General features: G+C 50.5%; 2 protein-coding genes across 4 annotated transcripts in view; one reads left to right on the top strand and one right to left on the bottom strand.

Moving 5' to 3' along the window:
• Positions 1-4,072, top strand: part of TMEM132D (transmembrane protein 132D) — a 176,400-nt gene extending 172,328 nt beyond the window's left edge. For 2 of the 3 annotated variants that reach the window (XM_077787272.1, XM_077787271.1), the window contains one exon: positions 556-2,418. In XM_077787272.1, the coding sequence (XP_077643398.1) occupies positions 556-1,716 (1,161 nt within the window). In that variant the 3' untranslated portion in view covers positions 1,717-2,418. Of the gene's footprint in view, positions 1-555; positions 2,419-3,656 lie in introns of those variants that run through there. The other variant, XR_013340940.1, reaches the window with a different exon arrangement.
• A 16,759-nt stretch (positions 4,073-20,831) lies between these two features.
• GLT1D1 (glycosyltransferase 1 domain containing 1) overlaps positions 20,832-26,126 on the bottom strand; it is a 39,528-nt gene continuing 34,233 nt past the window's right edge. Inside the window, exon 12 of the mRNA XM_021545077.3 lies at positions 20,832-22,101. Coding sequence (XP_021400752.2) covers positions 21,955-22,101 — 147 coding nt within the window. The 3' untranslated portion in view covers positions 20,832-21,954. The remainder of the gene's footprint in view (positions 22,102-26,126) is intronic.

Raw genomic sequence — 26,126 nt, 5'->3', positions numbered from 1 at the left:
ACAAGCGTAAAAATTACCCTGGCTGTTTTCTAAAGAAGCAACTGATTGCTTTCCTCTGCTTATGCAATCTGCTAATTTCATTTGAGAGACAGAAATCAAGGAGTGAAGGTGTGGACTCATGTGTGGACCTGTTTGCTGTATTAGCTATCTTTTAACATGTGCTTTGTGTAATAAGAGGAGACTTTGTATTTTAAGCAGTTTAGAAATAATGTTGGGGTTTTTAATGTAAATACACAACAGTAAATGATCTCAGTCACTGGTAATGCTTCCTGACATGCAATTTATTATGGTGCTGAAGGAGATTCTGCAGAGCCCAGGGGATATGGCTCCTTTAAGCACCTTTGTGGAAACCAATCTTATTATCAACGAATGTTTCAGACTGGTATTTCTCTTCACGTCTTGGCAAGATATTAATTTCACTGCTCTCCCTATTTATTTCTTTCCTGATCACTAATGGTGCGTGGATGTCATGAGGAGGAGGGAACAGACCAGAGCAGAGCACGTTTCCCTCAAGGATCACTCTGAGTGGGTCTGTGTTTGTTTTCTGTATTACAGGAAGCAGCCATCAGCTGCTGGATCCAGTTCAGTGACGGATCTGTCATGCCCCTGGATATTTATGACTCCAAAGACTTCTCCTTGTCAGCCACCTCTCTGGATGAGAAGGTGGTGTCCATCCAGCATGACCCCAAATTCAAGTGGCCCGTGATTGCTGCTGAGACCGAGGGCCAGGGCACCCTGGTGAAGGTGGAGATGGTGATCAGTGAATCGTGCCAGAAGTCCAAAAGGAAGAGCATCCTGGCCGTTGGGAGCGGCAGCATTAAAGTCAAGTTCGGGCAGGGCGATGCCAGCCCCAACGCCAGCGACAGCAAGCGCAGGGGTGCCGGCGTGCTCCTGGAAAACCACGGCGGCGCCCGGCGCCCCAGCGGCGGCTGGCAGGAGACAGGGGACGGGCAGTACTACAGCTCCTCCGTGGGCCACGAGCAGGGCAGGGGCACCACCACGCACCGGTCTGTGCTGAGCAGGAAGGAGGACAGGGAGAGCCTCCTGGACGATGCCAGCCAGAACCTGCCCCTGGACCTGACGAGCTTCCCCGCGCAGGTGGAGCTGCCCAGGGACAGCGCGGAGGCCGAGGACGGCGACCCGGCGCAGTCCCCCCGCGGCCTCAGCGACCTGGAGATCGGCATGTACGCCCTGCTGGGCGTCTTCTGCCTCGCCATCCTCGTCTTCCTCATCAACTGCGTCGCTTTCGCGTTGAAGTACAGGAACAAGCAAGCTCCCTTTGAAGAGCAGGAGGGCATGAGCCACTCGCATGACTGGGTTGGGCTGAGCAACAGGACAGAGCTCCTGGAGAATCACATCAACTTCTCGCAGCAAGATGAACGGATCACAGCCATTGACAGAGGAGCGGACTATGAGGAGAGCAAATACCTCCTCAACACAACTGCCACCAAAAATATCAATGGACAGTCCTTCAGGTCTCCTGAGTTCAGCGAAGGGAAAGAACAGAAAAGTGAACCAACCACTTCTCCTACCTCTAAGAGGAAACGGGTTAAATTCACCACCTTCACCACCATCTCCTCCGACGATGGGTGTCCAGCTGTCAACTCCATCCTGATGAGTAATGAGGATGACATTAAATGGGTCTGCCAGGACATGGACCTGGGGGAGTGCAAAGAGCTTAAAAACTACATGGAGAGGTTACACGAAAATGCGTAATGGGACACAAAAGACTTTTTTGGTTTGGTTTGTTCGTTTGTTTGTTTTTCACTCACCTTCTGCCTTTAATTTTGGGTAGTGGGGCAACGTGTTGCATTCTAACAAGAATCAGCTGGTGGATAATAACTCAATGGAGCCCCAAGAAGCCACCCAAAAGCAGCTGGGAGAGCAGAGATCCTGGACAGCTCTTAAAATTCAAGTCCTCTCTGTGCTCAGAGATGGAAGTGAGAGATGTGTGTGGTTTTTTGATACACGATAACATGAAAAAAACTTAGAAAAATAATATGGTCTCATTCTCTGTGCTTTCCCAGAAAATCAATAAATATAACAAACTCCAGTGCAGTTTGGATATTACAAAGCTCACACAGCTCTACTGTTCAATATTGCAAGCTTTGGTTAAAAGCAAAAGATTGGTCTCAGAATAAATAGATCCATGAGAAGAGCATGTCGTTCAGGCCACGTGCAGAGAATATCCATCCAGGAACATTAATTTAAAGCTGACAAAAACCAACAGTGAGAATGAAGCAGCTCCCAGAGCTGAGTCAGGAGTTTCCAAAGAGTCTGGAGGGGATAAAGGTGTAACTGGGCTGTTTACAAACCAGCATGTTTGCCTCCCAAGCACTGACAATGGATACACAGACACAGTTCAAACTGAAACTCTCTTTTTAAGTAGATGCCAAGGTAATAAACGTTGCCAGCCAATTTTCGGTATTTCTTAATTTGTAAAATAGGAGAAGATATGATCTGTACTTAGACTATCACTCATACTAAGGAAGGTCTTTTGGAAAGTTTGAGAGAATGAGCTATTTTTAAAAGCCCGCTTTGTTTGATTGTCCTGTTTTGGATTTGTATTCCCAGCTCTTTCCCTGGAGCTCTTCATTTGGTATCCTGAGGGCACTTCCCAGATCAGTCAGCATTGGAAGCTATGGTCCTTTCCCTTCCCCTTTTCCCTTTCCCTTTTCTCTTTTCCCTTTTCCCTTTCCCTTTTCTCTTTCCCTGTCCCTGTCCCTGTCCCTCTCCCTTTCCATTTTCCCTTTCCTTTCCCCTTTCCCTTTTCCCTTTCCCTGTCCCTGTCCCTGTCCCTCTCCCTCTCCCTTTCCCTCTCCTTTCCCTTTCCCTTTTCCTTTTCCCCTTTCCCTGTCCCTCTCCCTTTCCCTTTTCCCTTTCCCTTTTCCCTTTTCCTTTTCCCTTTCCTCTCCCTCTCCCTTTCCCTTTTCCTCTCTCCCTCTCCCTTCCCTCCCTCCCTCCTCCAGGGCTGCCCTGCCGAGCAGAGCCCTGCAGGTGCCCGGCTGTCCCTCCTTGGGGCTGGTCACTGTCCCTGGCTCCCAGCCCCTGGTGCTGGGCTGGTCACTGTCCCTGGCTCCCAGCCCCTGGTGCTGGGCTGGTCACTGTCCCTGGCTCCCAGCCCCTGGTGCTGGGCTGGTCACTGTCCCTGGCTCCGAGCCCCCCGTGCTGGGCTGGTCACTGTCCCTGGCTCCGAGCCCCCCGTGCTGAGCTGGTCACTGTCCCTGGCTCCGAGCCCCCCGTGCTGGGCTGGTCACTGTCCCTGGCTCCCAGCCCCCCGTGCTGGGCTGGTCACTGTCCCTGGCTCCCAGCCCCCCGTGCTGGGCTGGTCACTGTCCCTGGCTCCCAGCCCCTGGTGCTGAGCTGGTCACTGTCCCTGGCTCCCAGCCCCTGGTGCTGGGCTGGTCACTGTCCCTGGCTCCCAGCCCCTGGTGCTGGGCTGGTCACTGTCCCTGGCTCCCAGCCCCTGGTGCTGAGCTCCCCCCAGCAGCTGCCTCTTGCTCCTGCCCTCCCTGGGGCAGCTGGGGGTGCTCAGTCCCTGTGCCCCTGCTCAGCCCAGTGCATTTCCAGGGCACTGGGAGGGCACAGGGCAGAGCTGCAGTGCAGCACTGAGCCCTGCACAGCTCAGCTCAGCAGATAACATTTGTTTCTCCCAGGGGTGATGATTATCTTCTGTTTCCTTCTGCTGAGGATGTACATACAGTAGGATTTCAGTGATTGCCCTCCAACCCGACGTGCCCTCCAGCCTCACACCAGGACATGTCTCGTGAGGTCCAGCAGCAGCCTCCAAAGGCCAGTGGCAAAGTGCCAAAGCACTAACTAAAATCCAGGTAATGGATTTGATATATAAAAATATTTCAAGTTCCCCTTTATTTTCTGGAGTAAGTCCTGGCCCCCTTTTTTGTTAAGTCTTCCATCCTTGAATCTAGGTTGCTTAGTTTAATACACACCCGCCCTCCCACAAACACTTAGATTGAATCCCTCTATATTTAGAATGTACTGTAGATTGTAAGAATGTAATATATATATTTATAAACATGCCAACTGTGAATAAAATTTGCATTTTAGTGGCTTCATCTTTTTTTTCCTACTCGGAACGCCTCTTTCCTTTGGCTGTCAGAACGTTTACCCTGAGAGAGCCTGGCAGCAGGACAGGCAGGAGTCCTCTGATGGATCCAGGAGAAACAATCTACTCACAGCACTGAACACCGCAGTGCTGGGGGACAGCATGCAGCACCAACTACGTTGTGCTACATGCACCAAGTCAGCCCTGCAAGAGCTGAAACTATTTGCAAATAAATCCTCCTCTTTATTTCTAGCCTGAAAGCCCATACGTGAGTTTCTGGGTTTGGCTTCTGGGAGGATCCACGTTTGGCCATGCCCCCTTCGAGGCAGTTTGAGGGAGCAGCTGAGCAAGCAGAGCAAATGTGCCCAATACTGTGAGGATCAGATGCTCTTTGCTTTCTTGCAGCTCCTCTGCTCGAGGTTTGGATGACCAGTGCAGGACGGGGTGCAGCAGTGACAGCAGAGTGCAGGAGCAGCTGCAGCAGTGACAGCAGAGTGCAGGAGCAGCTGCAGCAGTGACAGTGCAGTGCAGGAGCAGCTGCAGCGGTGACAGCAGAGTGCAGCACAGCTGCAGCGGTGACAGCGCAGTGCAGGAGCAGCTGCAGCGGTGACAGCGCAGTGCAGGACGGGGTGCAGCAGTGACAGCAGAGTGCAGGAGCAGCTGCAGCAGTGACAGCAGAGTGCAGCACAGCTGCAGCAGTGACAGTGTGGTGCAGGAGCAGCTGCAGCAGTGACTGCATTGCAGGAGCAGCTGCAGCGGTGACAGCAGAGTGCAGGAGCAGCTGCAGCGGTGACAGCAGAGTGCAGCACAGCTGCAGCGGTGACAGCGCAGTGCAGGAGCAGCTGCAGCGGTGACAGTGCATTGCAGGAGCAGCTGCAGCAGTGACAGCGCAGTGCAGGAGCAGCTCACACCCTAATTATTCTGCTAATAGCAGAATAATCAACTTCCTGCAGGGATTTTTGCCTGTGTGTATCTCTGGGAGGGGGTGTTGAGTACATTCCCTTTTGGTGCTGCGCAGGGCCCGCACTGCTAAGCAAAACCCTCTGCACCTTGGAGCATCCCAGGGAGGAATTTCGTGTTCCAGGCAATCAGCTGAGATCCCAGCTGGCAAACGTGATCCTAGTGCTCATCATTAAAGCAGTGGTGGTGTTTGTGTGCTGCACACACATAATGCTCTGCAGCTGTGGCTCCCACTTGCAATCTCTTGAACCTGATAAAGAGCCCTGCTGACAGCAAGCACTCTCCTGTGAGAGTTATTAATTGCTTTATTGTTGTCTTCTTTGCAGTTGCCTCTTATTTTCATGTCCGAGTCTCTCTTCCTGTGAGTAGACTGATTGAGGCATGTCTAAAAAAGAAAATTTATCTGATACAGTTTGGTTCTTTTTAGAGACTTTATGCATGAATACAATCAGGAGTAGAAACTCAATGGTCCTATAAATCAGGTAAGCTGGTTCTTTACTCTCTTATTTTATTTTAAAAGCTTCCCCTTCAGCAGTCTTAAATATATGGTGGTTTAGACCCAGCTGCATTAAACACCAGTGAATGCAAAGTCTGAGCAATGCAGGTAAATGCAGTGTTCTCTGGCGTTGACTTTAAAAACCAGAATAGGTATTAAATCTATGTGCAGCCTGCACCAAGTCGCTGTAGAAACTACTTTCACAGCTCGTTTCTGTAATGAATGGGATGTAAATGGAGTGAGCACCCTGGAGCCGCTTTAGTTCAGCTGTGTGTGCTCGGCTCCTCCGCACTGCCAGCCCCCAGTCCCTGTGGCCAGGGCCGTTCTGCTGGGGAAGTTCCTGAGTGGGAGCTGGAGAACCGGAGTGGCACAGCCTGGAGAGCCTCTCCTGTGTCCCTGAGAGAGCAGCCTGGGCTGCTGCTATTGATCAGAGGCCAGCAAGCATCACTGAGGAATGAGCTCGGGGAAGCAGCTCTCACTGCCAAATGGAGCGTTTAGAAAATGCCTCAAGCATTTAAAAAAACTGCCAGAGATGAATTTATTCAGTCCTGAAAGCCCGGGAACTCTGTCACATATTTCTACATGCTCATTGTGGTGCCAGAGCCCATCCCTGGAGGGCTGTGGCCACACATCTCCTGCCAGCAGTGCAGTGCCACCAAAACTCAGAGCTCAGAGGGGCTGGCACCCTCCCCAGCTGCCAGGGTGGGACAGGAGTGTCCTGCAGGACAGGTGCCAGTGCCAGCCCCAGCTCCCACGCAGCACCACCATCCCTGCTGCCCTGTCTGGCTGCAGCTTCAGCCGTCCCCGAGGGCAGGAGGGCCCTAGAGCAAGGGAGGGCAGCACTGCAAAGTGCACAGGAGACAGGATTTGCCTTCTGCTTCCAGTTCAGTTCTGTTTGAAAGCTCCCAGGTGTGCCCTGCCTCTGCCCTTTCCCAGCCATCTGCTTAAGCACCTTTCTGAGCAGAGTTTGGCTGCCAGCACCCATCACCTTGCTCATGCAGAAATAACGCTCCTTCCCTGAAATCAGGGATGTGCTGCTTGGCAGCTTAAACCGGTGGAGTTCCAAACTGGCAGCACTAATGGCCTGACAAGAGCAGAGCACCTGGGCCCTGCTCGTGCTCAGGAGCACCAGAAGGGCCAAGGTTACTCGAGTCCAGCAAGTGTGCCTGAAACAGGATCATTTTCTGCCTTCTTGCTGATGTGACATGAAGACCTCTGTCAACAAACCCTTCATTATGCAGGCTCCCTGCTCCAGCCCCGTGATGAACAGCAAATTAAGCAGCCCACGAATGTAATATTAATGGCTGGAGAAGCAGCAGTGCTGCTGTGCCTGTGTGTACTGCCAGTGCTCATTAGGAAATCCCCACCACAGCGAAGGTGGCTGCTGGATTGCACACCACGAGTTGTGCCACATCTCCCCTGAGCAGCCCGGGGAGCCTGCAGGGACACTGCAGGACACTGCAGGACACTGCAGGGACACAGTGCTCCTGCCACGCTGGTTTGCACAGCCCCGAGCTCGTGGCTCCCTGCTGGACTGCTCTGGGTGCACATGAGGGCTCCTGCCCCCTTCTGCAGCCACAGACCCTGCTGCAGCTCTGCTGGTGAAGCTCTCTGTCTGAGTTCCCCCAGTCCTGTCCATCCTGCCTGGTGCCAGCTCTCTGTGCCTGAATTCCCCCAGCCCTGTCCATCCTGCCTGGTGCCAGCTCTCTGTTCCTGAATTCCCCCAGTCCATCCTGCCTGGTGCCAGCTCTCTGTGCCTGAATTCCCTCAGCCCTGTCCATCCTGCCTGGTGCCAGCTCTCTGTGCCTGAATTCCCCCAGTCCATCCTGCCTGGTGCCAGCTCTCTGTGCCTGAATTCCCCCTGTCCATCCTGCCTGGTGCCAGCTCTCTGTGCCTGAATTCCCCCAGTCCTGTCCATCCTGCCTGGTGCCAGCTCTCTGTGCCTGAATTCCCCCAGTCCATCCTGCCTGGTGCCAGCTCTCTGTCCGAGTTCCCCCAGCCCTGCCCGTGCTGGCTGCCCTGCCTGGGTGCCACCAGCTCTCTGTGGCACCTGGCAGAGCCCAGACCGATGTCCCCAGCAGCAGAAGGCTGCAGCTCTGCAGTGTAACAGGACTGTGCCTGCTCATGTTCAGGCCTGTGTTCCTGGTAATTAAATTAGAGCTTCCTACAGTTGGTTAATGCACTAATGACATAAAAAGCAAACCAAGGAGCTTCATTCACCACTCAGCCCTGGCAATACCAGACTGCAGAGATGGCTGAGCCCCATTGGCAGTGTTTTCCTGGGCTCAGTAAGTGCAGATGGGCAGAGCTGAGCAGAAGCAAGGACAGAAGGAAGGGAGCTGTCCTTGCACTCTCCCTGAGCACTGCCCGGGTCAGCACACTCTGCCTGGGGCCAGCCCAGCATCACCTGTGTCCATGAAGAGCTCACCCAGCTGTACAGCTGTATCTCATGCCTGCCTGTTTCTTCAGAAAATCCTTTGTCTGATGACCGTGGACACACATTTTCCATCCTCTTATCATCAGGCCAAACCCCTAAATCACTGTGCTCCTCTTGGCCTTGAGTAACTCCTTGCAGCTTGCTTGCATCAGTCCCTCTCTCCAGCCTGATCAATAGCTTTGCTCTTAGCACTTGGCATCCCTCCTGTGCTGCCCGCCAGGACACCAAGGTCAAATCAGTCCCTCTTGTGTTTCTCCCTTAAATAAGTGCTATCAGCCTGCAAAGTGTTCTGCAATAGTGGAAAATCCTGGATATTGATCAGGTCTTGCTCTGTACCAAGCTCTCCACAGCCTTGACTTTCATCCAGTGCTCAGTAATTGTCTTTTGCAGGACCAATTCATGCAGCTGGAGAGGCGTTTTTGGCAGGCTGCAAGTGCAAGCTCAGAAGGATTTTTTTTCTTTGCACTGCACAGTCCTTGCACAATCACCCCAGCCCCTGAAGAACCATAGGATTTTAATCATCTCTTCCAATTGTTTTGTCCCCTCATCTTCTGCAGAGCTGGAGTCCCCCACTCCTGCAGCACCATTAAAGGGGCTTTAATTGCAGGGGTGCTCTTTAACCCAAGTGTAATGTGATTTGTGAGCCTGCTGGGGAAGATTGCTGCAAAGAAGAGCAAGGACAGACAGACAGACAGACAAGCTGAGCATCATCACTTAAACCAGGCCTCAAACCAGGGGAAATTTCCAGGTTTTAGAGCAAGACTCAGGCCACACTACTGAGGAATCTGCAAACAGCTAAATTTTGCCACTCTGATGCTCCTAAATGACATCATCTCCTCCCTCGGAGTCACACCCGCACATCTTGGAAGCCTGGTTGGGATTGTCACCCTCCCCTGCAGCGACCTGGGCTATAAACAGCCTCTGCCCTGGGGTGGGGCTGGCAGCTCGGAAGGGATGCCACAGGGAAAGAGAGGAAGGAGCAAAAGGGGACAGGGATGGCCAGGCTGGGACTCGGGGGTGTTTTGTAGCCTGTCCTGATGGGAAGGGAACAGCAGGACACACACAAATCCCTGGGATCTGGGAGCTGCACCAGCCCAGCCCTGGCAGCAGCCCGAGCTGGGGGCACTGGTGCCACCTCCAGCAGAGCTCTGCTGAGCCCAGTGTCCCCAGGCAGCCTGGGGAGGCCTGGCCTGTGCCCTCCCTGCCTCCCATCCCCTGAGATGCTGCATTAGCCAGGAGCTCCAGCCTGCTGCCCAAGGGGGCTCTGGTGGGATGCAGAGCCCAGATCCCCAAGGCAGATGCCTGTCACACTCATTAGGGTTATCAGCTGCTGTGGCTTTGGGTGGAGGCAGGGGTGGGAGATGGTGATTTTCTGTTCCAAGGCAGCAGGAGGCCCTAAACAAGTCACACTCGTGTGTCTCTGTGGCTGTAAATACATCTGTGGGTGCCTTAGGTATATCCAGCATTGCCTGGCCTCGTTTCTGCTTCTAACTCATCCTTTGCTTACTACAGCTTCCCCAGCCCCCATTTTAATATTTTCACTTTAAAGAGCCAGAGATGGCTTGTCAGATTGAGGCAGCTCTTGAGAAGTTTAATTTTCCTAATGCTTGTTGGAAATCCCCTTTCTGAATCCGCAGGAATATTAAGGTTCTTAGCATGAGCTGGGCAGAGAGGGAATTTGAAGTCAAGCTGTCAGGGAATTGCAGCTGGGCTGGGAGAGGCTGGATGGAGAGCAGGATGGGTGCAGGACGTGTCTCCAAGGAGGGGAGGATGCCTTGGAGCAGGGGGTGGGTGAGAGCCAAGCATTTGTTTTCCCCCTGAGAATCAGACAAAATTAGAGCAGAGGCACACGGGGTGTTCACAGGCAAGGTAAGAGCTCTGAAGGTTTTGCTGCTGGTTCCCCACCTGGATTTGTGCTGTCACTGTGCCTGGCTGGCACAGCTGGGGCAGCTGCTGTGCCCTGGCTCCTGCTGGCACAGCCAGGGCTCCTGGCACAGAGAGGAGCACAGAGGTGTTCTACACCTGTGTGAGTGTATTCCCTGCACAGAGAGGTGTACAGAGGTGTTTTACACCCGAGTGAGTGTTCTCCCTGCACAGACAGGAGCACAGAGGTGTTTTACACCTGTGTGAGTGTTCTCCCTGCACAGAGAGGAGCACAGAGGTGTTTTACACCCGAGTGAGTGTATTTCCTGCACAGACAGGAGCACAGAGGTGTTTTACACCTGTGTGAGTGTATTCCCTGCACAGACAGGAGCACAGAGGTGTTTTACACCCGAGTGAGTGTTCTCTCTGCACAGAGAGGTGTACAGAGGTGTTTTACACCTGTGTGAGTGTTCTCTCTGCACAGAGAGGAGCACAGAGGTGTTTTACACCTGTGTGAGTGTTCTCCCTGCACAGAGAGGTGTACAGAGGTGTTCTACACCTGTGTGAGTGTATTCCCTGCACAGAGAGGTGTACAGAGGTGTTTTACACCTGTGTGAGTGTATTCCCTGCACAGAGAGGTGTACAGAGGTGTTTTACACCTGTGTGAGTGTATTCCCTGCACAGAGAGGTGTACAGAGGTGTTCTACACCTGAGTGAGTGTTCTCCCTGCACAGAGAGGAGCACAGAGGTGTTTTACACCTGTGTGAGTGTTCTCCCTGCACAGAGAGGTGTACAGAGGTGTTTTACACCTGTGTGAGTGTTCTCCCTGCACAGACAGGAGCACAGAGGTGTTTTACACCCGAGTGAGTGTATTCCCTGCACAGAGAGGTGTACAGAGGTGTTTTACACCTGTGTGAGTGTTCTCCCTGCACAGAGAGGAGCACAGAGGTGTTTTACACCTGTGTGAGTGTTCTCCCTGCACAGAGAGGTGTACAGAGGTGTTTTACACCTGTGTGAGTGTTCTCCCTGCACAGAGAGGTGTACAGAGGTGTTTTACACCTGTGTGAGTGTTCTCCCTGCACAGACAGGAGCACAGAGGTGTTTTACACCCGAGTGAGTGTATTCCCTGCACAGAGAGGTGTACAGAGGTGTTTTACACCTGTGTGAGTGTTCTCCCTGCACAGAGAGGAGCACAGAGGTGTTTTACACCTGTGTGAGTGTTCTCCCTGCACAGAGAGGAGCACAGAGGTGTTTTACACCTGTGTGAGTGTTCTCCCTGCACAGAGAGGAGCACAGAGGTGTTTTACACCCGAGTGAGTGTATTCCCTGCACAGAGAGGTGTACAGAGGTGTTCTACACCTGTGTGAGTGTTCTCCCTGCACAGAGAGGTGTACAGAGGTGTTTTACACCCGAGTGAGTGTATTCCCTGCACAGACAGGAGCACAGAGGTGTTTTACACCTGAGTGAGTGTTCTCCCTGCACAGACAGGAGCACAGAGGTGTTTTACACCCGAGTGAGTGTATTCCCTGCACAGACAGGAGCACAGAGGTATTTTACACCTGTGTGAGTGTATTCCCTGCACAGACAGGAGCACAGAGGTGTTTTACACCTGTGTGAGTGTTCTCTCTGCACAGAGAGGTGTACAGAGGTGTTTTACACCTGTGTGAGTGTTCTCTCTGCACAGAGAGGTGTACAGAGGTGTTTTACACCTGTGTGAATGTTCTCCCTGCACAGAGAGGTGTACAGAGGTGTTTTACACCCGAGTGAGTGTTCTCCCTGCACAGACAGGAGCACAGAGGTGTTTTACACCTGTGTGAGTGTTCTCCCTGCACAGAGAGGAGCACAGAGGTGTTTTACACCCGAGTGAGTGTATTTCCTGCACAGACAGGAGCACAGAGGTGTTTTACACCTGTGTGAGTGTATTCCCTGCACAGACAGGAGCACAGAGGTGTTTTACACCCGAGTGAGTGTTCTCTCTGCACAGAGAGGTGTACAGAGGTGTTCTACACCTGAGTGAGTGTTCTCCCTGCACAGAGAGGAGCACAGAGGTGTTTTACACCTGTGTGAGTGTATTCCCTGCACAGAGAGGTGTACAGAGGTGTTCTACACCTGAGTGAGTGTTCTCCCTGCACAGAGAGGAGCACAGAGGTGTTTTACACCTGAGTGAGTGTTCTCCCTGCACAGAGAGGAGCACAGAGGTGTTTTACACCTGAGTGAGTGTTCTCCCTGCACAGAGAGGTGTACAGAGGTGTTTTACACCCGAGTGAGTGTATTCCCTGCACAGACAGGAGCACAGAGGTGTTTTACACCCGAGTGAGTGTTCTCCCTGCACAGACAGGAGCACAGAGGTGTTTTACACCTGAGTGAGTGTTCTCCCTGCACAGACAGGAGCACAGAGGTGTTTTACACAGAGCCAGGGGACAGTGAGTCCCCAGGGGCTGGCAAGGCCAGGAGGCACTGCCCCTGAGAGCCTGGCAGTGCCTGGGTCCCTGTGCTCTGCTGGGTGTCCCCGTGTCACAGGGACATTCCTAGGGGACATTTCTCAGGACAGGCATTTCCAAGGGGTGAGTGGCAGTGCCAGCCCGTGTCCCACCCTGGGCAGCCCCAGGATCTCAGCAGGGATGCAGGGCTGTGATCATTCCCTTGTCCCACCCTGGGCAGCCCCAGGATCTCAGCAGGATTGCAGGGCTCTGATCATTCCCTTGTCCCACCCTGGGCAGCCCCAGGATCTCAGCAGGATTGCAGGGCTCTGATCATTCCCTTATCCCACCCTGGGCAGCCCCAGGATCTCAGCAGGATTGCAGGGCTCTGATCATTCCCTTATCCCACCCTGGGCAGCCCCAGGATCTCAGCAGGATTGCAGGGCTCTGATCATTCCCTTGTCCCACCCTGGGCAGAAGCAGTGAGACCAGAGAGGCTGATCATCCTCCCTGTGACCAGCTGTCTGTTCCTGCCCAGTGTCTGGCTCAGCGAGTCGCTGCCATGAATTAAAGCCACTGAGGTGCCATTGTCCCTGCTCTGCCGTGTGCCAGTGGCACCTTTGTGTTCCCCAGCCATCCCATCTCCTCAGATGTGCTGCTCACACAATGCTGTCTGTCCTGGGAGGCACCTGCAACGAGCTCCTGCATTATTCACTTCATTTATTTTGATACAATATTTGGAGCCACTTCATTAAATTCCCTTACAATGTCCTGTCATTTTTCCCCTGTCTCCTTGCCAATGCCTGCCTCGTACAGATAATGCAGCAGCAGCAATGTGGGGAGGTGGGGAAATGGATTTGTTTGCTATAAAAGGGGATAGCTGTGAATTATTTCACTTACTGATCTGAGGATTCTCTCTCTCTTCCCCTTAAAAAAAAAAAAGAAAGAAAAAAGAAAGAAAAAAAAGAGCTTGAAACACATCATTTTTGGGTAATAGATCCAGGCAGTAAATACTCCAGGCAATTAAATCTGGAGCAAAGAGAAAAACCTCCAGCTTTGCAGCCAGGGTGGGGTGTGCAGAAGACAGGATACCCAAACACTTATTTCCCACACTGAGAAATGAGCCCTGCCCCTCACCCAGCAGTGTTTCCGTGATGCAGCAAATCAGCCCCATGAATTGGTTTTATTCTCTGTAATGTTGGAAGGTTCCTGGGAATAATTGGATTTCTCCGTGGTGCTGGGTGGGCACTCCCCAGCAGGGAGGGCCTGGGGCTGCCTTTTTGCACCCCTAAGGACTTGATTTGCTGTGTGCTTGGTTTTTTCCAAGCTTTTCTTTACAGAAATTAATATTCAGTATAGAAGAAAATGCTCTGTTATGTGGAATGTATTGCGATAAATATTCTCTTTAAACTCATTTGGGAGGGTTTTGATTTTCTTCCCTTTAAATAGCTTTAAGTAAAGCTGGACACAAAAGGCTTCATTTGCAGCTGTTCAAATTAACTTTTCATGGTGGAAATAATAGAGGTGGACAGTTAAAACTAATATTTTATGGATTTTTTAGTAAGGGAATTTATAATCCACATGTTAGTTGACTGCAATTTAGATTACTTAGGAAAGGGCTAATAAGGAACACAGCCTGTGCTCCCAGTCTCCAAAGACAGTTTGTTATGTTAAGAGATTGACATTTAAATATTTGGTGTGGAGGAGGAAAAAAAGAACATTTCACTGGCTGCAGCACAAACCGGGTTTGGAGTCATTCATGGTCTTTATGTAGAAGTCAATGAAACATTTACTGAAAAGCAGATTTTTGTGTGACAAAATCTGCTCCTGTTGAAATGCAGCTTCCCCTCAATGTCAACACAGAGTGATATTCCTCAGAGCTTTCCCCTGTGTGACAATTATTTTAATGATTGCGGTGGCAGATGAGCTCCTGTCACACTCCCAGACGCTGTCACCCCACAGCAGGTTCCTGGTGGCAGCGCAGGGGAGCAGCACCTGCCCCAGAGCAGGGATGGGGCAGGAGCCTGGGGACACGGAGGGACACTGAGGCACACACCAGACCCTGCCCAGGAGAGCCCTGGCGCTGCTGGCAGCTCTTGCTGCTGATTCCTCTTTTAATTGCATCTCCTGCTTCCATCTCAGGCCACTTGGATTTGGGGAATATTCTGTTTCACTTATTACCCAAAGGGGCAACACCTTGCACTGCCCAGCAAACACTAGTTAATTATTGAGGCTTTTTATCTAATTACTTTTAATTAATTCTCTTAATGGCTGCCACAATGGTAGGTTGTTTAGTCCTTTTCTCCCTTTTGAAGCCGTAGCTCTCCCCACTGTTATGAGCACTGTCTGGCTCCAGGCTGACAGCCACGATGAAATTAGCTTTTCTTACCACATTTTTTGCTCAGTTTGGGTCTGGCCAGGCTGGCAGCAGAGCTCAGGCTGCAGGTCAGACTGGCAGAGCCCCAGGAGCAGGGCTGGGCTCTGGGGTCTCACAGGGCTCCCAGCTCCTCTCCTGCTCTCAGCTGGGCTGCCCAGGCTGTGCTGAGCCTGGGGAGAGCCTGGAGAGGCTGGGGAGAGCCTGGGGAACCAGGGCAGAGCCTGGGGAACCAGGGCAGAGCCTGGGGAACCAGGGGAGAGCCTGGGGAATCAGGGCAGAGCCTGGGGAATCAGGGGAGAGCCAGGGGAGAGCTTGGAGAGCCTGGAGAGAGCCTGGAGAGAACCAGGGGAGAGCCTGGAGAGCCTGGAGAACCAGGGAAGAGCCTGGGGAATCAGGGGAGAGCCTGGAGAACCAGGGGAGAGCCTGGGGAACCAGGGGAGAGCCTGGGGAACCAGGGCAGAGCCTGGAGCCCAGGAGGGGCAGTGGGAGCCAGGAGCAATCCTGGAGTGGGGATGGGCTGAGAGGTGCAGCTGGTGCTGCTGGGCTCAGGCATGGATGGGGAACCTGGGCTGGGCTGGGGAACCTGGGCTGGGTTTAGGGAACCTGGGCTGGCATGGGTGCTAAAGTCAAGGCCCTGGGTGGCATTTAGGTGCATGGCTCCTGGTTTAGGTGTGTGGCCCATGGATTTAGGTGCGTGGCTCCTGGTTTAGGTGTGTGGCCATGGATTTAGGTGCGTGGCTTCTGGTTTTAGGTGTGTGGCCCATGGATTTAGGTGCGTGGCTTCTGGTTTTAGGTGTGTGGCCGTGGATTTAGGTGTATAGCTCCTGGTTTTAGGTGTGTGGCCGTGGATTTAGGTGTATAGCTCCTGGTTTTAGGTGTGTGGCCATGGATTTAGGTGTATAGCTCCTGGTTTTAGGTGTGTCTGTCAGCAGTGGTCTGTCAGCAGCCCCAGGAGCTCTGCACTTGCTGAGGTTGAGCTGGTGCCCACTGGAGCTTTGTCTGGTCTCAGACAGGGTCTGGGCACAGCAGGCAGGCAGGCCATGCTGCAGCTGGGAGCTGGACTCAGAGCTCACAGACCCGAGCCCCAAATGTGGCTGTATTCCTCATTTTGGAGTAAATTAAATTAACGCCCCTCCCCAAATCTTTATTTAGGACTGAACCACGCCACTCTGGCAGCAGTTACTTTTCTCTAGCATTGCACTGTCTTGCTGGGTGACTGTTCCTTTACCCTCGGGGTGTTTTGGTGGCTTCAGTTTGCTGTTAGGGCTGGAAACTCTGCTTTGCATCCTCTGCTTTTAATCCGAGCCGAGCAGTGGCGATGGAACGGCGTGTTTGGAATAATTCTGTGTTTTCTCAGTAGAACACGGAGCCACAGCCTTAACCTTCCCAGCAGTTCATGGCAGCTGTGGCTGAGTTATTTGATTAAAATATTATTTTTACCAGCTCCTTGAAAGTGCTGGAGCAATCTGATTTATCCCCATTGTCAGTGTGTGTTTGTTTGGGCTCTCAGGCAGAATGAACTCGCCTTTCATTTGGCACTAATGCCAAGGGAACTATTGTATTCCAGAATAATGGAGCATGATCTGCAGCAAAACACTTCGCTCGTGCAGTTGCATCTAATACACAATGGGAATCATTTGGTGGCTCAGGGTGTTCATCTGCTTCCTCTGGCACTGGGACTGCAGGTTCTGGAGCAGCCCCCAGTTCTGCCCAACCCCTGCAGGAGGTCAGTGTGCATTTCTGTGTAGGGGCTCTCTGTTTCCTCCCTCCCAACAGCTGAAGCAGCAAGATTTTATTTAAATTAAGTTTCTTTCGCTCGGTCCTTAATGGCTCAAAGTTTTATTTTTTATTATATTATATATATATATATATATATATATAATTTTTAAAAATGAAAATTATTTTATTCCCTGAGGAATCATCTGACGTACTTTCTCTAATCTTCCGCAGCAGAGGTGCTGCACAAATGCTCCCCACTATACAGCCAGATTCCCCATTCTGCCCCTGAAAATCGTGTGCAGCACACAGGGGGTCCCACCTGGTCCTGCTGTGGGGCAGCCCCTGGCTGGGAGCTCCCTGCCCTGCCTGCAGGGGTGACTGCAGTGCCCCGGGGCATTTTGGCCTCCAAAGTGGCTGGGAGGGGGCAGAGTGCATTTCCTGCACCACGGTGCAGGGCAGAGCAGCACTGTGTTCAGTGTCAGCCTCTGAAAGGGCAGCACAGGCGTGCCAGCCTCCCCTCCAGCCTTTCATCATTGTTTTTACATTTTCTTGTGCTGCCCATGATTACATTTCTGTCTTGCCAGAAGTCCTGCAGCACGGAGCCACAGGGACGGGATGTGCCAGCTGCCTGGTGGCAGTGGGGCTGTCCCACATCTGGTGACATCTGCTCTCTTGGCTTGGTGCTGTGCAGGAATGAAGGTTGGACGTGGGAGAGGCAGAAAATTCTCCTGCAGCTGCAGCACAGGAGAAAGCAGGATGGAGGCTGCAGCAGGTAAGAGGCAATGCTCCAGCCCACCTGGGAGCAGCCCCCAGGCTGCAGGGGGAGAGATGCAATGAGGAAAGGCTGAACACAAACCGCAGGCTCGGAGCAGAATCAGTGCCAGGGCCACGCTGAGACAGCAGAGAGTGAAGTGCTGTTCAAAGAGGGTGAATATTCAGAAATGGAACACTGCTGTTCTCCTGCTCCAGAAAATGGTTATTGAATTTGTATTCTCCCTTACTTTGGTGTCCTGCAGAACAAGATGCAGCTTTTGTCCTGCCTCGAGGTGCAGCCTGTGCAATAACCCAGCCCAAGGCAGCCTTGGCCCAGTCCCAGTGTGAGCCTTGGAGCACTGGGAACTGGGCACTGCAAGGTGTCAGGCTGGGGCAGGCAGCATTGATGGAGTTTTTAAAGTGATTGCAGGTGAATTTGGACTTACCTTAATCTATTTTTAAAAGGAAAAAAAAAAAAACAAATTAAAAAACAAAAAAAAAACCCCAAACAAACAAACAAAAAACCAAAACCAAACAAACAACAACAAAAAAAAAAACAACAAAGGAAAAACAAACAAACAAAACCAACCAAACAAAACAAAAAAAAAAACCAAACAAAAAATCCCCCCAAAAAAACCCCAAAAAAACACCTGGGAACAAACTGGGAGCTGTTAGGGATGGCAAAGGCCACACTCAGGGCTATGAGCTTTTGTTGTATTGCTCAAGTTATATTAGAGCTTGGGTAACTCAGCTGACTTTGTTAAAGCCACTAAAATAACAGTGGAACTTTTCCGTGGCAGGGATTAATTTTTGAAGCAGTAGAAGAGCATTTAGTTTCAATGAATGATGAAACTTGGCTGGATCAGACAAATGAAACAAGTGACCTCTATCTGGCAAGGTTATACTTGTGGCTGGACTTTCTTAAGCAGATCTGAAGTGCACAAAAATAGGGCTTGCATGTAAGAAGCACATTAAAAACTCATGAAGGGGTGCCAGCCCTTGCTCTGGGGCAGGAAGGGTTAAAGGGTGCTCAGGGGGTGAATGCTCTTTCAGGTCAGGTGCCCACAACTTTGATTCCTCGGTGACCAGATGTTCTCTGCTGGTCTGATTAAAATGTATTGTTTCATTTCAAACACATGATTTAAATTAGCTTAATGGCAATGCTCTAAGGGAAATGAATTTCTGCAGTCATTCTTTCAGGCACTGGACAAAACAAGTGCTGGCCTACGTTTTTTTGGAGAGGATGTGAGATTTCAGTATTTGATACCTAAAAGTGCTGTCATAGGAATGACATGGAATAATTACCTGATGAAAATATGCTTCATTTAGAAAGAATGAAATTGCAGATTATTATCCACCCCTTTTGAAAATGTAAACTGGTTCTTCAAAAAGTAGGATTTTTTTCCTCCAGTGTGCTCTTGTATTGGTGATGTGAGACTTCTCATTTCCATCAGTAGCTGCTTTCCCCTGAAATTCTCAGAGCAGTGCAGGCCCTGGAGAGGAGGGAGCTGCTTTGTGTGTGTCAGGAGAACGAGGGACACGGAGGGACAGCGGGACAGGGCTGTGGGGACCTGCTCTTCCTCGAGGTTCAAGCTGCAGACATTAAAGGAACTGGGCTGGGACCAGCCAGGCAGAGGAGGGTGGAACTGAAATAAATTCTGGAGTGATGAAATTACTTTGGACAAGTTAATGAAAAAAAAAAGCTCAGATCCCACTGAGCCATTAAATGACTGAATTCCACATGGAAGCACCCATCTCCTCTGACAAGCCTTTGACAAAACTGTTTCTTTACTTTCACGGGGAATGATTCCTGACCTAAAGATTAAAGAGACTGAGGGGAGAAAGGGGCAGAACGAGTTATGGGCCCAAGAGACAGGAGAAAATACATTGGAAATGAACACTGAAGTGCTTGTGCATTCATTAAACCCAAGGGCAGCACTTGCAGATGTTTGGGTTGGTTAATACTGGGGCTAAATTGGTGGTAAACTATTTGCAGAAGAGACGGAAATATTTGTAAGTCTTCCAATATTCATTTTAATGTTTTTCTTTCACAATTAAGTCCTGATATGGTTATAGCAAACCTTCAAAGCAGCTGTCTGTGGCCAGGCTGGAGCTCGGGGGTTCTGGAGATGGAAACCCCAATGGTGAGCATCCCAAAAAATGGGAAACCTTAGCCCAGCACGAGTGTTCTTAGGGCAGGGTGGTCAGGAAAGCAGAGAAGCTAACTCTGAAAATTGGAATGTGTATGCTTTAGGGCTAATTAAAATGAAATCCTTGTTCATAGGGCTGGGCTTTGTCACATGCCACCAAATTGTCCCCAGTTCTGGGGGGCTGTGCCAAGCAGGGGAACAGCATCGTGGTACCCATTGTGCAGGTCCACTACCCATGGATTCAATGGCAGAGCTAATTGCAAAATAAAATGCATGTAATTAGATTAATTAACAGTACATTTCAAGGTCCTGAAATACAGAAGTAGCCGTGGGGTGGATGCACAATGGAGGTTTTTCCCTGCAAACAGAACAAGTGTTATTTTTGGAGTGTAGCTGCAGCTCATCGAGGTGTGCTTTGCTTAAAGAGCTGCTTGGGTAGGAGTGGGGCTTTGAAGGGGAAGATAAATACTGTAATTAGGCTGCAGGACAACAAAAGGATTATTCCTACCTATAAAATCATTTGAGTGAAGTTGCTGCAAAGATAATTACACCCAAAACTGCTTGCATGGGTCTCATATTTTCCTTACAAGGACTTACAAGACTCATTGAATATTTATAGGGCTGGGACAGGCGAGTGGGTGGGATGTGAAACATAAATCCAGTCGTGGCTGATGATGAAGTCCCTGCAGTGCTGGGAGCCCTCGGGATTTGCTGGGTGTCCTGCTCAGAGCCCTGCCTGTCAGTGCTGCTCCTCAGCTGGGGCTGGTCCCCTCTTTCCTTCCTGCATCCCTTGCAGGAGGGTGTTTGTGCCTCTGCCATGGTTAGCACATGCAAATGAGCATGCTGCTCCCCAGATGCAGATTTCATATTTATAGATTAAATACAGCCTGAAAAATCATATGTTAATTACATTCTGAGGGTGTAGTGCAATTTCTCACTTGAACATATTTTGTTTTGCTGGGAAGAGCACAGATTCCAGATCAATATATTTATATTGAAGCCCAGTAATAAATATATCAGGCTGGAGAAAAAAGTTTCTAATCATTACTATTACTAATCACTGACCACCAGCTCAGTGCTTAGGCTTCTGTCCCACACTGTGGACTTATTTGCTTTTAAAACCTGCTTTTCTCAGTACTACTGGAAGGGCAGGGGGGATGGCTGAGGATCAAAGCCAGTCGAGCAGGGCATCAGAAATGAGCTGGCAGAGATCTCTGAGAGGTTTCAAGGAACAGGGCACCTGAAGCTGGCTCAGTTAGCTGGCAAAGTCCTTTTTTATCCCCTCCAGAGGTCCCCTGCTGTATGTGATGCTGGAAATTCAGGCTGCAGGAGCTCCTCCTGACATGTCTGCAGTGGCCAAGAGACCAGCAGGGCCCTGGGGCAGCAGAAGCCCCAGCTGGAGCTCACAGCTGCACCTCCAGGCCATGCACAGGACACTCAGCAATGTTCAGCACAAAGGTGCTCAGAAGGGAGTGCAGCACTCCTGGGATTTAACTCAGGCTGCTTTTGCCCTTGGGGATTGTTACTGAGCAGTGCAGAGCAGCCCCAGCACAGAACGAGGAGGGAAATGTGAGAAATCAATAGACAACATTCAAACTGCTTTCTTGTTTACTGCACCAGAACCTTGCAACACATCAAAAATAGAGAGCAAAGCTTAAAATGCACAGTGAACTTCATTATGACAAAGAAAAGTCTGACACAACAGCCACTGAAGTCACAGAAAACATTTCACAGGCTCTCCAGGCTCCAGGAGAACATTTCACAGGCTCTTCTAGGCTCAAGACCATACAAACCAAAAAGGTGCCTAAGAACAAGTAGTTATAAATATGCCCCTCTTTTTTTCTTTTTTTTTCTGTAGATGCAAGTCCTTGCATGCCCAGTCACAGACTCAAAGGTGTGTCCATAATCCCTGGGCTGCCAGGAATGATGAGTGGGGACTTTCAGCAGAGATCAGTCTCACTTTCAGACAAGGCTGCTGCATTCTATAGAAATACATCCTGAGAAGCAACAAATAAGAACAAACAGTAAATTGAAAATACCTCCACCCCCCATCCCTTTTTGTAGGTCTCATAAATCTTTTAATAACTAAGTAAATCACAGGGGGACCAAAGGAACTGGCAAACCAAGAGGTAGTTGATGTAACAGAGCGTCTCTGGCACAGCCTGGCACCTGGGCCAACCTCCTGCCCTGGTGCCAGGGGCAGGAATGCAGGCTCAGGGGAGCTGGGCCGTGCTCTGCAGGGCTCAGGGGCAGCACAGATCACCCTGTGCTCCTCCCCCTGCCCAGCAGCAGCACTGCTCACTGCTTGTGATGCTCCTGCTGCCCCCGGGCAGGCTGCAGGAAGCTCTGCTGCCATCATTTGTCCCTCTGGCTTTAGCCCAGCGTGTGCTGTGCACCTGGATGTGCTCAGAGGGTGGCAGTGGGAAGGGAGCTGCTGCTGCTGCTGCAGGGGTGGGACGCAGCAGGCAGGAGGTTTCCTGAGAGCTCTGTGTGCCAGGAGTGCCCTGCCCTGGCAGGCATCACAGCAGCAAACACCGGGCAGCTGCTCCGGGCTCAGCTGGACAGCCAGCAGGGCTGCAGCAGCTGGGAGCTGTTTGTGGAACTGGGACTGCAAGGTCTGACTGCTCTCCCACAGGAACCCAAGAGGAACCCAAAGCTAATCACATTTCCACCATGAAAGTGCTCCCCTGGCTCCCCGCTGCAGCCTGCCACGTCACTGGAGTCTCTGCACGAGGTTCTGGTAGGTTTTCCTTTCACCTTCCCAGGAGTGGTGCTTCTTCACGTAGTCTTTGGCCCTTGTTACAATCTCCTTTTCCATAATGGGGTCATTCATTAAACTCTTGGACAGTGCAATAAATTCCTAAAAAAGATGAAGAAAAGAATAAATTAAAATGTCTTTGTAGATGTCCTAATGATACTGGAAAAGGTGGTACCTATCTGACTGTGAGCCAATAGATGAAGCTGTCCTAAGTCATTTTTCAAGGTCAAATACCATATTTTATTTATAAACATTGATTAATAAATAATAATTTTATTATTTCACACATCCCACCAACTAAGCATTAAAAATCAAAGATAATTCACATTTAATGACACAAAAATTGTCTGCCTACCACTGGTTGGAAAGGTTGGAAACCCAGGTTATAAATGAATTGCCTGTTCTGCATGGAGGACACCTGTCATCAGATGTTTGATCTCAGCTCAGCCAAACTTTTACCTCATTGCTACTGCAACAGCTTCAGTGAATTTTATGGCAGGGCTAAGAAAGTCCCAACACAAACACAGTGTAAGGACAGGAGCAGGCGTGCAGCACCTGGGCACACACAGATTCAGCAGGGTTAGCTCAACTAACACCAAAAAAACCCCATATATTCCCTTTACCTTCACTGGGCAAAATACCAGAGCTCAAAGATCACAACTGTCCTCTGCCTGCTCCTCTGCCTCTCTCATTTACTTCTAGGCAGGAGAAACTGAACTTCAAACATGTGAAAGGAGATCTGATGTCTGAACTAATCTGTTCTGAGCAGCTGGTCTAATTTTCCATCCAGAGACAACTTCCAGAGCTGCAGCTTGATTACAAACTGCTCAGATGTGTGCAAAGCAGTGCCTTGGTTCAGCTCAGAAATGCAGACAGCCCTGGTGGCAGTGGGAAATGAAGATAATGTATTCCTGCACAATTGGTAGTGAAGATCAGTGCACAGGGACAGGGGGACAAAGAGGATGGGAGGAGGAGAGCCATTATTTCCACAGGCTGGCAGCTGAGCAGGAGATAGCCCAGCTAGGACCAGAGTTCATATCCACATTAGGTTAAGGAGACAACTATCCTTGAAAATCTGAGTACACAGAATGTCTCAGTACCTCCACAGCTGTACAATCGTGGGTTGAACTTTGGATTTTTTGGGTGAACTTTGCTCTTGCAGCGCACAATGCACAATGCAAGTGGCCCCTGGGCCACCCTGATGGGGAGATCACTGAGCAGGGGATCCTCACTGCTTGACAGCACAGAGCAGCAGGGAAATGAAACACCCCGAGACACAGATCACTTCTGTGCAGAGCTCTGTGCCAGCTGAGAGAATGAGGAGGTTTTCCTGCACTCAGGTGAAGAATAACCCCTATTCTGCATCAGAGCAGTGCTGGCTCTGAGCTGAGCTCTGTGTCCAGCCTGCTGCCACCCCTGCCTGCTGTGCCCGAGCTGGGATTTCAGCCCCTTCCTTGGGAGCTGCCCCAGCCCACGCCCAGGGAAGGGGGGAAATCACCTGCCTTCTGCTGCCCTCATCCACTTGCAGGGGAAATCACAGCAACAAACACTGCTCACACTCACCCACATCCCCCAACTTTAATTTTATGCTCCTGTGGAGGATTTTATTTAAAGTAATGTTTAAAAGTAATTTATGTAAATTACCTAAGAGCAGAAGCAGCAATGTAACATTTCTTGACAGGTAGTCCTATTAGCATTCTTTTAAATTGTGGATGTGGAGGACAAAACCTTGGAAACATGTAAATGATAGAAGAAATGAGATCCTTATTCACAGTTACAATACTTAGGGCTGAGGATAATCTCAGGAAAAAATGCCAAACTGAGTCCAAAGCATAAAATTGGAGAAAATGCAGGAGAGAGAAAAAGCAAATGGAAAAATACCAGGAAGTGGCGAGTGAGGACTCCTGAGCTTTACCCTCCTCCTCCTCCCCAGCCAGTGACCACCCCCAGGTCACCTGCAGTCCCTCTGGAAGCCGGGGGAAGATTCACTGTGACTTATCTGGGTTTTGCCTCGTGGCCTCGGAGCAGCTGGCTTAGCTTGTTTGCAGGTTTGGATGGCCAGCTTAGACAGCAATAATTTCATTTTCCAGGTGTCTCCCCTAACCACAAGTGACTCACATTTCACTGCTGGCTTTGTGCTGGACCTGCAGCGTGCACACACCCAGAACTCTCAACCCTCTCAGGAACTCCAGCAAAATTCCATTTCGCTTTTCCAGAAGCCTGTGACACGTGAAGAAATTCCAGGGAGGCAACAGGACTCCAGCAGCTGTTTTGCTGTGTCTGTGCAAGTGATGTTTGCATAAATAATGCACTCCCATATTTCATTGTAGCTTCAGTTTTGGTGAAAGAGGGGTCAAATTCACAAATTGCCTTTCAGTTATAAAAACCTAAGGGATGACTTCCAGCAGCCCAAATGAAGGAGGTGATCTATAAGCTGCCTTACTACATGGGGCCATCCATACTTCTAACAAACCTTTTTTCCCTCACAAGAGTGGGTAGATTTAATTTACAGGTGGCAGCAGAGCACGGTGTACAGGCTGAGGCTCAGCAGTAAGTCACAACCCAGAAAAACGGGAGCAAATCATCTCCTATGTGTCCAGAAGCCCTCTCACATCTGCCCTTTTCATGGGAAGTGCTCCACCACAAACAGGCATTTTTCAACAGCAACATCCATAATACAGTTTTCTCCTGGTAAATTGACCAATCATCCCTAAAGAAAATGTCAACTCCTCTGTGTAGTACCTAAAATAAATCCTGTCCAGTATTTTGCAGAGACACAGAAGCACAGGTATCCAAGAGATAAAGCTGGAAAATGAGTGCACTGAGTAAAAAAGGATGAATAATTCCTCAATTACCACGAGAGCTGCACTGGTGCCGCAGCTCACACATAATGAAAATAAGATGCATGGTTAATATATTATTTATATCACGAAAGCAAGCCTGCAATGAAGCCAGTTCAGAGCAGCTCCAGCAGGCAGAAGAAGGTGGCTGAGGTGGCTCTGAGCCAGCGCTGAGCCCAGGGAGGCAGAGGCCAGGAGTGCAGCATGCCAGGGGTCCCGGGGGCAGCCGGAGCCCTGGGTGCCCCCAGGCTGGGGCTGTGAGCTGGGTGCTGGCACTGCCCCAGCTCACAACTGCTGCCCTGGGGAAGGGGCACAGCCCTGCAGCCCTGGGCTCTTTCCTGGCTGGCAGAGGAAGGCTCTGGGGCCACAGCTGAGCTGCTCCAGCTGGGCTGGGCACCCCTCCCACCCCCCAAATCCTCACAGGGGCTGCCCAGGTCAGCTCCATCCACCTCTGTCCCTTCTTACTGCCTTGGAAGTTTATTTGCCTCCTTGTCTTTATTTAGGTCCTTCTGTGAGCTTTTACAGACATGGAAGATGTCATTTTGAAACCCAGCCTGCTGAGTAACTTTTTGTGTCTTCCCTTTAACACAGTTTTGCATTATTTATTGCCCCGTTCTTATCTCTTACTTTTTTTTTACTTCAGGTCCCATTAACTTGGTGTCAAATATTTCATAAACTTGCAAATTCAAGCAGCAGCAGGATCAACCCATGATTTAAAAGTGATGTGCACAGTAATGGGCACAAATGATGGAGTGTGAGGAACAAAACGTTCCAGGCTTTCCCTCCCAGATTAACTATTTCCATCTGAGTGCTGGCTCCAGTGCCTGGCAAGGCTTTTGCTGCTTCCAGCCAAATGCAAATGGTTAAGGGTGGCTACAACGAGACACAACATTTCCTACTTTCCTGGAAGCCACAGAAGCTCACTTGCAGCAAGCAGAAAGCCAGCAGCACTCACCATTTAGAACAATTCTCGTTGCACAATGGTCAGTTAATATCCCTCTGACCTGGCTTTCAAAAGGCAGCAGGCACACTGCTCCTATCCAAGGCACTGCAGAGCTTTCCCCCTCACTCAGAAACCACTGAGAAGGAGCAATGCTTCCTGCTCCTGAGCTGTGCTCCAGCCTGGATCCTCACACACACAGGATCCACCAACTCAGCAAGGAAAATTCCTTTTCTAATCCACCAAACTGTCTCATCTTTGGTGGTCCAGATTCTGCCGGCCAGAGCCAGACTCTCCCAAGCACCTAGACACAGTTCTACTCTTTTTGTAGATTAAAGGCATTTTCC

The sequence above is a fragment of the Lonchura striata genome, chromosome 18 (genome assembly GCF_046129695.1).
Source record: "Lonchura striata isolate bLonStr1 chromosome 18, bLonStr1.mat, whole genome shotgun sequence".
NCBI classification, from domain to species: domain Eukaryota; kingdom Metazoa; phylum Chordata; class Aves; order Passeriformes; family Estrildidae; genus Lonchura; species Lonchura striata.
This window is presented reverse-complemented; position numbering and strand designations above follow the sequence as displayed.